Source organism: Pezoporus flaviventris, unplaced genomic scaffold (genome assembly GCF_033815535.1).
Source record: "Pezoporus flaviventris isolate CSIRO_AGI_PZ_B2104156 unplaced genomic scaffold, CSIRO_AGI_Pfla_v1 ptg000025l, whole genome shotgun sequence".
NCBI classification, from domain to species: domain Eukaryota; kingdom Metazoa; phylum Chordata; class Aves; order Psittaciformes; family Psittacidae; genus Pezoporus; species Pezoporus flaviventris.
Window position 1 is genome coordinate 29723352 of NW_026892573.1, and position 14141 is coordinate 29737492.

Below are 14141 nucleotides of genomic sequence, written 5' to 3' on the forward strand. Positions count from 1 at the left end.
ACATTACAAAACAGAATCCTTATCCCAGCTAAATGACTGGACTTTCTAAACAGGAGAAAATTAAAACTAACATATCCTGAGTGCAAGGATATGACCATAAGATGATTTTTGCTACTTATCATAAGATATGTCCATTTGCAAGTTAGAATTATTTCTGCCTCAAACAAACCAAGCAACTAAGCTTTGTAACGGGAGAGAAAAAATATCATTACTCTAAAGAATATTCTATCATCATGGGCTAAGAATGCCTTTTTACACTCTGATTATTAAGGTAATGCTCACTGAGGGAAATACAGAGGGAATATAGAAGCCTAGAATGGCGAGCACTTAAGTTTTGGAATCCCACAGGCAGTCAAGGACAAGATAAAGAAGTACAGGGATAATCACGTGCACAGGTACATATGCTAGATTTGCCCCCATTTGTAGGGGTTAACATGAGACTGAGCTAATTCAGTGTGTTCATGATGGCTCAAGCTTAGTAAAGAAAGAATCTCAGAAACAAGATCAGAAAGATACTAAGATCTGTGCAAGCCACACAAATACCACATTAGCAAGAATGCATGTCAGGGTCACAGCAAGTGCTACAAAACTCAGACTTCGTTCCAGGACAGCATGAGGAAACTCAGTTTATCAACCCACCCAGGACACAACCTTTAACAAGGTAAGTTTTAGCTGTCATTATCACAACAAACACCAATTAGAGAAGTATTTAAGCAGCATGCCACCTATGAAGACAGGTATATCGAGTGTCATTCACAGGGAGATGTCAGCTCACAGGACTTCCCTAGTAGTTAACACTGTTTGCTGTAAAAGGAAGATATGTACAAATAACTCGGAGGTGGGGCTGGACTCACAGCAGAAAGCATTCATTTTTAAACATACAACCATAAACGGTATGAACAAAGAAAATCTTCAAAATACAAAACCATGTGTCATTTCCTGATGCCAGGAACAGAAAGTCCTAACAAACGTATTAGAGGCAGCACACAAAACTTAGCTACCCATGCTCTACTTTAACCACTAAAAAAAAAGAAGCGACTAGTAGTAAAACTACTTTAAAAAACCCAAGTTTACATTGCTGTAATTAAAGAAAATCTCCGAGAAAGAAACAGGAACTGGGATTTTTGAGAGTCTGGAGCAGACAAGGGAAATACAGAAATGGTTTTCTCATCCAGCAGCTACCAGACAGCTTTCTAAGGAAGTTCAAGCACCCTTTTACAGCAGCATCCTATAAATCTCAATTAGGATGCCCCCCAGCAAGAACACCACCCTGCTATACACACACCAGCCCAAAAAGCACTTGCCAGTTTGATGTTCCTTTTCATAAAGCTTACACCATGAAATAATTCAGATGCTAAATGGCTTATTATCAAAACTGGAGTTTTAGCCTTATTCCAGGCTAAACCTGACAAAGTTTTGTTTCCAGAAAGCCTCCCTTCTGTTGTGTGAAATCCAGTAACACCATGACTTCATATAGAAGCCATATGACAAAGTGTGTTCTCTACCCGAGACTAGGGTACTTAAAGCTTCAGCCTTCTGACCCTGCGGGCTGACCAAAAGCCATTCAGTCTTCAGGCAAGGGGTGAAATAGAAGAGGGAATACCAGAAAGAAACTGAGGTGACTGTTGTGGGGCTACCCAATAAAATTGATCATATCCCTCTCAGGTACTCACAAAACATGAACTTCTTAAAGGTTTAAGTCAGACATGCTTTGGTGAAAAAAAAGAAATAACTATGTACAACTAATCCTAGTACTGTTATCTGGTCTTCTCGTTTGGATACAGAGGAAGCCAGAAGACACATATTCAAGACACATTAAGACCCACCATCCTCCTTACAGACGTGGGTGGGAGGAAAGGAGAAAGATTATAGATTATATACAGAAGGCAGAGCCATACATCTCCCTCCAGTATCTTTCCTTACATACCGGTGTGTGTGTGTGTGTGTGTGTGTGTGGTGAGGACAGGCGATGACAAGGAGGGGAAAGAAGGGTGTTTAAAATGCTTAGAATAAATAGATGTAAGATAATCAGGTATTCAAGCCAAGAACTTCCTCAGTCCTGTAACCCTACAGCATAATGGGAGACACACTAATATGAACTTCAGTGCTTATCATTCTCTTCATAATCAGCTGGATGGAATGGAGTTGATAGAAAACATTTTAAACCCTTCCACCTTGGTTCCGTTTCAACTAGAAGCCGGAAAAAGGCCAGTCCCTGTATGGGATGTTGAGCTCAGGTAGTGAAAGGTCTAAAGAAGCCCTCTCAGGCCCATCTTCCCAAGTGAAGGGAACCGACCAGGAAGGCAAGGCTAAGACCACCACCCTTCCTGAGAGAAAACAGCCCCTCAAGCACTCATTTCACATATTCTTCTGTGTGGAAGAGTTATAAGAATGATACAGAAGCAATATTCTTTTTTCTAGTAGACTGTGGAAAAGCATTAAGATAACTGGTCAGCTATTCCTTCTTGAAACTCCCTCTATAGAATGGGGGAGTGCTGTCCTCGCAAAACACAAATGAGATCAATTACTAAGGAAATTACAGCCCATTCCTCTGCTTGGTTCTCCCCGTCCAAGGAAGGGGTATGGGGCAAGTCCTGCCCTTCAGGAGCTCACATTGTCCAGGGCCCTGTGCATAGAGCCAGTAAGGCCCCTTCTGGAGAGCAGAGACACTGAACAGCCTCTCCCAAGATCTCCATCGCCACGTCCCCGACCCTACCCCCGCCATAAGAATGCCCTGCGCCGAAACACACGGAGCTCCTCAGCCTGACGAGGCTTTACCGGTGGGAAAGGAGGCATCCCCAGAGCCGGTCCTCAGCTCCACGGGACCGCGGGACAGGCCGGGCACGGGGGAAGCCGTCCGGCCGCCATCCCTCCCCAGTACTCACAGTCTAGGTGCTTCTTCTTGGGCCCCATAACCTCGTGGGTTGTGGCCTTGCAAACGGTTTTGGAGACCGCCGAGCCGGTCACGCTGTGCTGCGCCGCCGTGATGCGGTCGGTGAGGCTTTGGCCGGACATGGCGGGCTGTTGGCGGCGCTGGAACCGACAGCGGCTCCGCTGCCTCCTCAGGGGCCGGGACGGGGGGGAAGGACTAGCCGGGAGGGACGGAGCTACACACGGACTCCTCTCCCCGCCGCGCCGCAGGCGGCCCCCGCTCCGCCCTCAGGGATGGACCTGTCACCCGAGCGCGGACCCCTCCTCCTCCTCCTCTTCCTCCTCCCACCCCCCTCCCCCGGCCGCCGTGCCGTCCCCTCCCCCTGTGCGCCTTCCCCCGGCCGGGGACCGGGCGCGCACACACTGGGCGCCGCAGGAAAATGGCGGCCGCGGCGGCGCTCCTCCTCGGATCTTTCCGGGCCGCCCGCATCACGTGACCCACCCTGGCTGCCACGCCCACGCCCTCGAAGGCTGGGGGGGGGGGGGGGTCGGTGTATCAGTGTATCACGTGGTGCCGCGTGTGCCCCCTCCTCTCCCCGCTGCGCGCTAATGGCGGGTCCGGCACCTCAGAGCCGGCGCCTCATGGAGGGGGATGAAGAGGAGGAGGAGGAGGAAGGGCTCAGCCCGCCCAAACCAGGTGATGCCTGAGGGAAGGTGGCATCCCTTCCACCTCAGGGCTAGGCGGCAGCGAGCGGGTGGCGGTGTCTGTGGGCCCCTGTTTGGGTCCAGCTCGCAGGGTGAAGGTGCTGTCCTGGAGGTGTTCTCGCCCTGAGGGAAGTTTTCGTGTTTCTCAGTGTGGAAAGTTGTGTGGGACCTCCTTCAGTGTCACCTTAAACTGGATGTAAAGGGGAAGTCTGCGCGCAGGCAGTGAGTTTGGCTGCTGCGGTTGTGCTTCTCCTCAGTTCCCTCCATCTGAAAGGCTGCGCAAGGTTCCTCCAGTGTACCTCATGGCAAGCACAAAGAATGGGTGGGTTTCGGGCCTGTCATCATCAGCTCCCACTTTTTTGCTTCTCAGCTTCTGGAGGCTTGTGGACTGAGTTGGTGGCTCTGTCTTTGGCTTGTTAGGGTTACATAAGAGTCGTAGAACCAGAGAACGGTTTGGGTTGGAAGGGACCTTAAACCTATGCAGTTCCAACCCCTGCCACAGGCAGGGACACCTTCCACTAGAGCAGCTTGCTCCAAGCCCCTGTGTTCAACCTGGCCTTGAACACTGCCAGGGATGGAGCAGCCACAGCTTCCCTGGGTGCCCTGTGCCAGCGCCTCAGCACCCTCACAGGGAAGAGCTTCTGCCTTATATCTAACCTGAACTCCCCCTCTTTCAGTTTGTACCCATCACCCTTTGTGCTATCACTCCAGTCCCTGGAGAGTCCCTCTCCAATGTTGTTGTAGCCCACTTCAGACAGTGGAAGGCTGCTATGAGGTCTCCACACAGCTTCTCCAGGCTGAACAGCCCCAACTTTCTCAGCCTGTCTTTGTATTCTACACAAAGTTACTTAATGTTTCTGTTCATAAAACTTAACTAACTGTTCCATTACATTCCGGTATCTTTATGACCCAGACACAGTGAGGAACAGGTATCAGAGTTATTACCTCCCCCTGTCCATTGCCAAAGCACAGCCACAGCCTCCCAGCTATCTGCAACTTTCATTACTTGTTACAACAGGGCTCTTCTCCTTCCCAGACACACAGCAGAGAATAATACAGCAAAACCACAGGATTCCAGCAGACAAATGTTCTTCCTCTCCCAGAAGTGCTTCCTGAGGAGCTGTCTTGTAACTGTCCCTCATCCATGAAGCCACTGAAATATTTATTAGGCAACTTAAACAGCAGCAGTGTACAAACGGGCCTCAGCTCTGTCTGCTTGGCAGGATGTATAAGTAGGATTATCTGTTTATAATGCGTAAGGAAAATTGGTGGCAGAGGAAGGACATCTGGAGAAAGCCGAACCCAAATAATGCCAGTGCTGTACGTGTGGAAGGAGGGCTTGCACACAGAGAACTTGCTTCCTTCCTAATGCCAGGCTCTTTGAAGACACTTGTGTTTGTATCTCTTGGCTCCTTCTGAGCTGCTTCTGGAGTCCCAAGTATCCATGCTGGGGAAATAAATCACTGAAGTATACAGCAGCAGACTCTGAGATAAGGCAGCTTTAGTATAGAGCTTTGCACCATGAAAACATGCTATAGCCTCTTGACACAGCAACGCATATCGCTTTGAACGCGCCAACTTTTTGTCTTGTGTCCAAATTATACTGTAAATCAGATATATAAATAATTTTGACACTGCTAGTATTTTTAATGCTAACTTCGGCTACAGCCCAGATTTCAACACCCCACTTCAAGCTGCTGTTTGGAGGAGTTCCATGGAATTGGCCTAAGTAATTCAGGCTCCATCAGTTCTTCTCTGATTATGCCCATTGCTTTCTCCACTGAACACTCAAACTACCCAAAGGAAGCTTGCGACTCTAGGAGTTGCTGAGACCAGATTTGGACATAATGTCTCATTCCTAACGGGGCAAAAAGTGACCTTGGTCTTAGAGGTCCAAAACCAAAAATAAATGTAGCCTTTTTAAAGCTCTTCCTATGCACAGAAACCTCCCAGTTTTACCCCCCAGTTACAAATTCTGCTTGCTGATTCTGTTCACAAGCAGAAATGGGAGAGACAAGTGATGGGAAAACACATCTTTGTAATTGTTTTTTGCTTTTTAACTGCTTGGGAGCCACTTGATACCAGTGCAGCAAGGAGCTTGAAGCACCGTGATAGATAATATCTGAGCACCTCCCATAGATTTGGAAATTGAAATCAAAGTATTAATCGCTTTTCCTTTCCAACCTGAAGAAAACAAGTTTGATTAGTTTATAACTCATTTGGTTTTTGTTTGTGTGCCTGGGTGTGCTTAGGAAGGAAAGGAGAAAGGAGCATGTATCTGAAGAGAAACTAATGCAAAGATAGGAGTCCTATATTTAGCCAAGTGGCAAACCTCAACAACATTCTTTTCTCTTGTGAAAAGTTCTTCCAGAGTTGGAATAGAGCTCCTGCAAAACTGCTGTGTCTGCATTCACAAGGTCCCCAAAGTGTCCATGTTTCACTGGCATCCAGCTATCCTGGAAGGACACACGAGCTGTCAGGGCTGTTCCTCCCCATGTGTATTGTGCAGTGCTGCACGCTTTGCCTCACCATGACCTCTGTCATTCATTATGTATCTCACGTCCTCACAACAGTGTCATTTCTGGGCCACATTGTAATGCCTGCAGTGGGTGCTTTGATGCTCACATGGAACCTGTGCCCTTCCTGCATGCCTCATACCACTGCACGCAATGAGGAAAGCTGTGGGTTGGGGCACGCTATTGGTCACGTGTAGCTTCAGGTTTAAAGCAGGTGTTTTGGCTCAATTTTGGGTCCATTATAAATCAGCCCTTCTGGGGTAAAAAACTGCTGAGGCAGAAAGGTGAGCACGTATGAATGAACTGCAGCAGGTTCATTTCCCAGGATTTGAGGGCGTACCTGGAAGCAGCAACAAAAAAACTCACTAACCATCATTGTGAAGTGGAGGGAGCTGATGAAGAAATGTGGCAGACAGGCAATAAAGTTGAAATAGGGCTAAGCCAATGGAACAGAGATGGAAGTGCTAAGGGAGTGCTAACATGGACAGGGATGGGGTAAGGAGGTGATGGGAAGAAAACCCAGAGGCAGAGAATCCACCTGAGTAAGGGTTAGGAAACACTTGCAGTGTACAAATCATTTGGGAGCATGTTACAATCCAGATGTTTCCCATGACCCATTTTAAGGATCGTCACAGCTTCATGTGCTGTTAAGGGTCGTAATATTTTACCCGGCTTTTAAGGGAAGGTGAATTTGATGTCAGCTCCAGGAATTTGGCATCCAAGTTAGAGACATAAGATATGGAATAGACTGTAGTAAGGAGAAAACACCAGCTGTTTGGCTTCCCAAATCAGAGACTGGTTTGGGTTGGAAGGGACCTTAAAGCTCATCCAGTTCCAAGTCCCTGCCATGGTTAGACCTGGGTAGACCATGTTGCTCCAAGCCATGCTCCAGCTTGACTATAAGAAGAATTCAATATAATTTGTGCCACCATAACAAATTCATCAAATGATTTTATGGCCAATAAAGAATTTGTACTTGTAACAGCTCTAAGAAGATAGAAAGGAACTCAAACATGCTAAAGGTACTGTCAAAGTCACACTAGTTAGTGTCACAGTGAAATAATGTAGCCAGGCATGTGGCCCTTGTTGCTCATTCCAACATGTCTGGCAGCCAGCAGAGGTATGAGAAGGGACGGATTACATGAGCAAGACGTGGCATGACCATGGAGGACTGCTGGAATATCACAAAATAGCTACAACACACACTGGAGCTGGGGTACGTTTTTAATTGATACCCATCTCCACTACTACAGATGTGCTTGTTTACACCTCCAACATTCCTCTCGCCCACACGTAACATGATTTTACTTTTGCTTCTCTTGTCTTTATTTTGTATGAAATCATGTTTCTGATCCCTCAGACTTCCAGTACCCAGCTCCTTCCTTTCCTAATGTTCACTATTCCATGTGCAGTTCATTCCTGCTTCAAATACATCACCCTCTTCCATCTGAACACCCACCTTGAACCTCTTCAGGATATTCCTGCTGAAATCACCTGTTACTCTGCATTCCTCTTACAGCACCTCCTTCTATCTGCTCACTGCCTTCACATCTAGGACAAATCTCATCCTTGCAGGCAAAGCCAGCTTCCTCAATGCCATGTTGAAACAGACATCTCTGTTTTAATTCTCTTCAATCTTTCTGGAAATGGTGACAGCTTTGACTTTTCTTTTGTTCCTCTCAAATATCTTCCTGTGCATCTCTAAGACCAACATCCACCATCCTTCCTCTTACATAGTATTCTGAGCTCTGCAACTTGTGTCAGCCTCTCACACAGCTCCAGTTAACTAGTGGTCAATGTCCCTTGATGTTCAATTCCCCGAAATGAAACTCTGTCAAGGAAGAAACCAGCTTCCTGAGAGCTCGTATAATTATGAGATGAGAAAAGCAAGAAAAGAAGGGAGTAAAGTGAGTCAGTACCGTTTCACAGGAAGGGAGCAATCAGAACTAATTTTACTGCATTCACTTAGGAGTAGGCTATCTGGGTGGGAACTCCCAGGCCACATGAGGAGATCTAAGTAGAGGTGAAAAGAAATGATGATGCTTCTGAATTCTGCTGTGTGTTATAACACCTTTCTTTCCTTGCCCTGACATGAAACTTGCACGTTGCAAAATTGGTCGTGTCATTAATGCTATAAGCAAATGCCTTCAAGCCCAGGATTACTTCCTCACTGACAAATGTGTGTAACAAATGTCTTCGGGTGTGAGACAGAAAGGAAACAAACTCCCCTACATTTTGTTCACGCTTTCCAGTGGATGTGTCAAACACTGACACTTCTGAAGAGTGAGAAGTATGCTGTCCCCTGTGTTGGCCATGCATTGCCCATCAGCATTCCTAATGCACTCCCACTGCTCCTTCCTAAGGACTTTTATTTGCATGCCCCTTCTCAGCAGCGGGCACTCTCATAGTAACTTGCACAGGTGCTTCAAGGGATAAAACCAAACCTTGCAACACAGCCTTAACAGCGTGATGACTGTACCAGTATAGTGCCCCCAAATTTCATAGAACCATGGAATCACAGAGTGGTTTGGGTTGGAAAAGACCTTAAAGCTCATCCAGTTCCAACCCCCTGCCATGGGCAGGGACACTTTCCACTAGAGGAGGTTGCTCCAAGCCCCTGTGTCCAACCTGGCCTTGAACACTGACAGGGATGGGGCAGCCACAGCTTCTCTGGGCACCCTGTGCCACCGCCTCAGCACCCTCGCAGGGAAGAGCTTCTGCCTAAAATCTAATCTCAATCTCCCCTCTGTCAGGTTAAAGCCATTCCTCCTGTCCCATCCCTACATGCCCTTGTGAAAAGCCCCTCTCTTAAGATTTCTTGTAGGCCCCTCTTAAGGCAGTGGGAGGCTTCAGGGCAGACCGTTCAGCAGAACATCTTTCACACAGGAAAAACAAGTGGCCTGGTCTCAGCTAGTGACACTGTCTACATCCCTTCCCCCTAGTTTCATCTCTAAAACCTAAGGCCTTGCTGCCAAATGCTTCATCGTTCCAGGCTGGCAGTGTTCATGAAACTTGGCAGGAGACAGCATTTGATAAGAATCCTTCTCTGGGCACTTCTGAGGCTGCGCTGTCATTCATTTCACTCCCCTGCCAGCTCACAAGCAGCAAGCCAGCAGGGCAATGCAGGAGAAACTGCATTCCTTTTGCACTCCTGTAACTGAGAAGCAGCTCCTATCATTTTATTCAGTCACGTTTGAGCCAAAAGCATGAGTAACACACTTCAGCCCCAAAGGAATATTTTTAAGGAAAGCTATAAACAAACAAAAATGCAGGGTAGGAATGGGACAGCCACTTCAGCCTGTTGCCAAGCTGTAATTGGTACTTATGCTCACACTCTTGCACACGCATACGTGCAGCAGAGCTTAATCGATTCCCTCATTAATGTTGAGGCTCATGTGCTCATGCTCTGTGTCTGGGAAAGCTTTACACCCACATGAATTTTGATGTGGAACTGAAACAAAAATGTTGATGCTGGCAATGCCAACTGTAGAGAGTAAATAGCTGGGTCCAGCCCTGCCAATGCTGACTTGAATGGGGCTTCTCACCCAAAAGGAAACCGATGTGTGAAAAGTATTCTCATGACTGGGTCTGTGCAGCAAAAGTAAATCCCGGTTCCCTTCCTCATATGAATAAATCCATTTATGCCAACAAGTTGGTTTCTAGCCCTGTGTAGGTAGGTCCCACTCCCTGGTCTTTATGTGAGATCTGAATCTTGCTGGCTTCAGTGAGTCAGGCTATCAGGGCTTGGCTCTGTGCTTCAGGGGTCAGTGACTGCATTTACACGTGGGCAGACTTCATGCTGATAAAATCAAACTGCTGCACTGAAAATGACATTAACTAAATGGCTCCCGACATTCTGATGGTGTATAAGCTATTCTGAATCTTTAAATCAATAGAGGATTTGTTCTAATTCATTCCAGTGCACACAAGTCCAGAAATGAAAATGCTTTCCATTCAGTGAAGCAGAGGGAATGCATAAAAAAAGAAATTAACTGGATATTTAAAATGGCCTTGTTTTTCAGGATCTGAAATGCAAAGAATTGCAAGTAATATTGGAGTGACTGTTCTCACCCTGTTTCCCAGTCTTATTTATTAGACCTCAAAAAGCAATCCTTTCTGAGTAGCAGCAGTACAGGCTTGTCTTGATAATGTGCTTCAGCCACCACTCCTGTCTAGAAGTAATCGGATTATATGTTCTGCTTGTTTCATCCACTGAGGCCAGGGACAGATGCAGGCCAGATATGAACAGCAGGGACACAGGCGTATGTCAGGCACTCACCTTTCTGCCAGCTTATCAGCCTCAGGGAGGACCCACAGTAGAGGGCTGAATGCAGGAGAATACATACTCAGTTCTGCCTCAGGTCCTGCCCTCTTTCTGACTCCCCATGGCTTGCAGATCATAGAATCATAGAATCAGCTAGGCTGGAAAAGACCTTTAAGATCATCAAGTCCAACCATTCCCCAGCGCTGCCAAGGCCACCACTAAACCACATCACTGAGGGCCTCATCTACATGGTATTAGAACACTTTCAGGGATGGTGATGGGGTTGAGGTGCCAGAAAGAGAACAAAGTGATACACTGGGAACAAGTGAATTGGCAGCACTAGAGCAGTGGAGTGGGAGAGGGGCTACAGTAACACTAAAATTCCCTTAGTAGCCTGCTGGTAAATCCACATCAGTTTAAAGCTACAAGTGAATCTGGCAACAGGCTGCTGTGACTTCAGACAGAAGACACCTACTGGGTTGGAAGTGCTGTGATGTGGACCCTTCCGCTGGCAGCTGGCTCCAGGCCAACAAATTCATTCCCCATGGATCACTAAATCAGTGGAATTTTTACTGGTTGATTTTATCTGAATGCAGGAGCAAAGAATGGTAGAGGATCTGTATCTCATTTCTAATGTGTCCACCTACCTAGTTCTTGTCTTTGGACCACTTCTGTGTGCTTTCAACAGCCAATTATGCTCTCCCTTCCCTTTTCATACAGTATCCCTTTTCATAGGAAAGCCAGACATGTTGGCAGTGCTTGCTAGCAGAGGAATAAAGAAGGAATACTGATCCAAAAGAAAGGATTATAGCCTCTCAAATTGCACTGGGATATTCTCAAGTCAAACACGAACCCTGCATGTGTTGGTATTCACTTTTAACGCTCTCCAATGTTCATCGCTAAAGGCTTTCTGCATTGCAACAGCAGCTGAATCCTAGGAAGAACTACAAAAGCAAGACGCCGATGAACCTTCTGTGCACCTGTGGGTTTTAGCTCTCACAACCTAGAAAACAGTGAAAGATAAAGAGCAAAATGAATATCAGATGCATTGAATTGATTCAGATTAGATAACCCAGTTGGAGGAAACAAGAGAAGATAAGTAGTTTGTGCAACATCTCATTGACCTGAAAGATCAGATGTCTAAAAGGAACATTTAACTAAGAACAGCTGTAAAGCAAACAGTAGTGTAGGCAGGTAGAACCACAGATCAAATACTTTTCAGGTCCATATTTCATCACACTCAGCATGCTTTCAGATGCCAAATTCCGTTCCTATTGAATCTATGGCAAAATGCCCACCGTCTTCAAAGAGAATAGGTTTTGTCCCTGTAAACTGAGAGTAAGGCCAGCAATACCAATGCAGTATAGGAATAAATGGAGTAGGTGAAGAGGAGGGAGGTGGTACTGCAAATTCAGTGCGTGCTTGATGTAAATGCTCATAATTTCAAATTAACAATCTTCTTTTACTCTTGGGACATGGCTTGGAGCAACCTGCTCTAGTGGAAGGTATCCCTGCCCATAGCAGGGGGTTGGAACTAGATGAGCTTTAAGGTCCATTCTGACACAAACCATTCGGATTCTATCAGTCTTTTTTTTTTAGGTCCACTATATTTTAAAGCCTTTGCCTGTAAAGCTTAATGTTAATAAACATTATTTAGTGATTCTTTTTTTTTTTCTTTTTAATGGTTAAAGTGTTTAGAAATGTTAGAAACATTCTTTTCAAAACAACTTTTTGGTATCACAGCAAGTTCTGTTCAGTAAAGGTCTTTAAAACTTGATATTGCTCTTTCATTACTTATGCCTACTGCTTACTGAATGTCATGGGATATGTTTATCCAAATCTATATTCTTCAGCCTTATCACAGAATCACAGAATGGTTTGGGTTGGAAAGGACCTTAAGATCATCCAGTTCCAACCCCCCTGCCATGGGCAGGGACACCTCACACTAGACCACATTGCCCAAGGCTCTGTCCAATCTGGCCTTTAACACCGACAGGAATGGAGCATTTATCACTCCTTTGGTTCCAACGCATCACCACCCTCACAGGGAAGAACTTCTTCCTTATATCTAACCTGAACCTCCCCTGTTTCAGTTTGAACTCATCACCCCTTGTTCTATCACTGCAGTCCCTAATGAAGAATCCATCCCCAGCATCCCTATAGGCCCCCTTCAGATACTGGAAGGCTGCTATGAGGTCTCCACGCAGCCTTCACTTCTCCAGGCTGAACAGCCCCAACTTTCTCAGCCTGTCTTCATACGGGAGGTGCTCCAGTCCCCTGATCATCCTCGTGGCCTCCTCTGGACTTGTTCCAGCAGTTCCATGTCTTTTTTATGTTGAGGACACCAGAACTGCACACAGTGCTGCAAGTGGAGTCTCATGAGAGCAGAGTAGAGGGGCAGGATCACCTCCTTTGACCTGCAGTCCTGAAAGTGGGTTTAATAACTCTTTGTAATTGTTTGCCATCTCTCATCATTATGGCATGTATCTGAGCATGAGCCTGTGCACGGATGTGAAAATGAACAAGAAAACAAACTACTGAACCTTTTGCTCGAGTAACTGATTTTGCATCAAACCAAGTCAAATTGCCAGCAGTGTATCTGTAGTATTTTCAAAGCAGATAAAAATAGGCTTGCTGTATTCTTTAATTAGCACAGCTGAAAGTTAGCCAGATCGACTTCGGACACAGCCGGAGCCGTACAGCTTGTCCCTATTTTGTGGGGAATGAAAAGATGTGATGCTTGGCACATGAGCTAAGTGCGCTAACCAAAAATGTTATTAAAACATAGTCAACTAAATCAAATATGGTGGTTTAGCAGAGATCAGTCCACAGAGCTGGACAGAAGAGCCCACTTTTAAAGCTGTGGACTACTGAAAGAAAGAAAACCTGGAGAAAGTGATAATCAGTGACATGAAGATCTTGAGGAAAACTACTTATACATTGAAATGAATAAGCTTCTTTTGACAGGCCCTGGCATTCTTACTGACACAGAGTTAACATCATCTCCTAGGAATAGTTTTGTTGATTTGGAGATCCAGTCTTCCACCGCAAGTGGAACTGTAAAGTGTTTCAACTTGGGTGAGCATGTTCACACATTAAGGTACTAAAAGCCACCACTTTTTAATCTCTATGTGCCTGGTTGCACAAGATGGGTTTCAATGAGGTTAGGGTTGTTAATATTAACGTGGGGTAAATTGTTTATGAAACAGGAACATCCGCCAAGTAAACACCTTATTAGTGCTTACAACATCTAACCTAGCTTAATCATGATGGAACTGCAGTGCCTTATGAAGCAGATACTTTCTTGTGTAAATCTAGGGTCAGAATTAAGCAAAGCAGTCATGAGAAATGTATGAAAAGTCCATAAGAAAGCCTCTGAAGAAATCAGAGGTGGGCTTCAAACCAGTCCTGTTGCAAACATGTAAAACTGATTCTTCCTGAAACAGTGAGGACTGAATCCAGGGGAATTCCTTGAGGAGGAGCATCTCTACCCTCCCTGCAATGTTTTACTGCTTTAAATTGCGATTTGAATTCCTGCCAGGAAGGTTGTGAAGGATATTCAATAAATTAGTGCATGTGGCAGGTGCTTTCATCATTGACGTCTCTGTAGACAACCCAGTTTGGGAGCAACACTGGCCCTTGTACCAGACCGCTATGTGTAGCTGGGTACCAAATTTACATTTACTGGCCTTTTCTGTCTTTAGGAATGCTATTTTCTTGCTCAGAACTTAATTATATGGATTGCCTCATTCCCAAATGTGACATTTCCAAGCCTTGGAAGAAAG

The 14141-nt window shown here is 45.8% G+C and overlaps 1 protein-coding gene across 11 annotated transcripts in view; it reads right to left on the reverse strand.

Annotated features, from left to right (window-relative positions):
* PICALM (phosphatidylinositol binding clathrin assembly protein) overlaps positions 1-3219 on the reverse strand; it is a 75137-nt gene extending 71918 nt beyond the window's left edge. For 7 of the 11 annotated variants that reach the window (XM_061458021.1, XM_061458020.1, XM_061458027.1 and 4 more), the window contains exon 1: positions 2886-3218. In XM_061458021.1, coding sequence (XP_061314005.1) covers positions 2886-3015 — 130 coding nt within the window. In that variant the 5' untranslated portion in view covers positions 3016-3218. Of the gene's footprint in view, positions 1-2885 lie in introns of all 11 variants that reach the window. The other 4 variants (XM_061458026.1, XM_061458025.1, XM_061458028.1 and 1 more) reach the window with 3 other exon arrangements.
* Positions 3220-14141: the final 10922 nt, after the last annotated feature.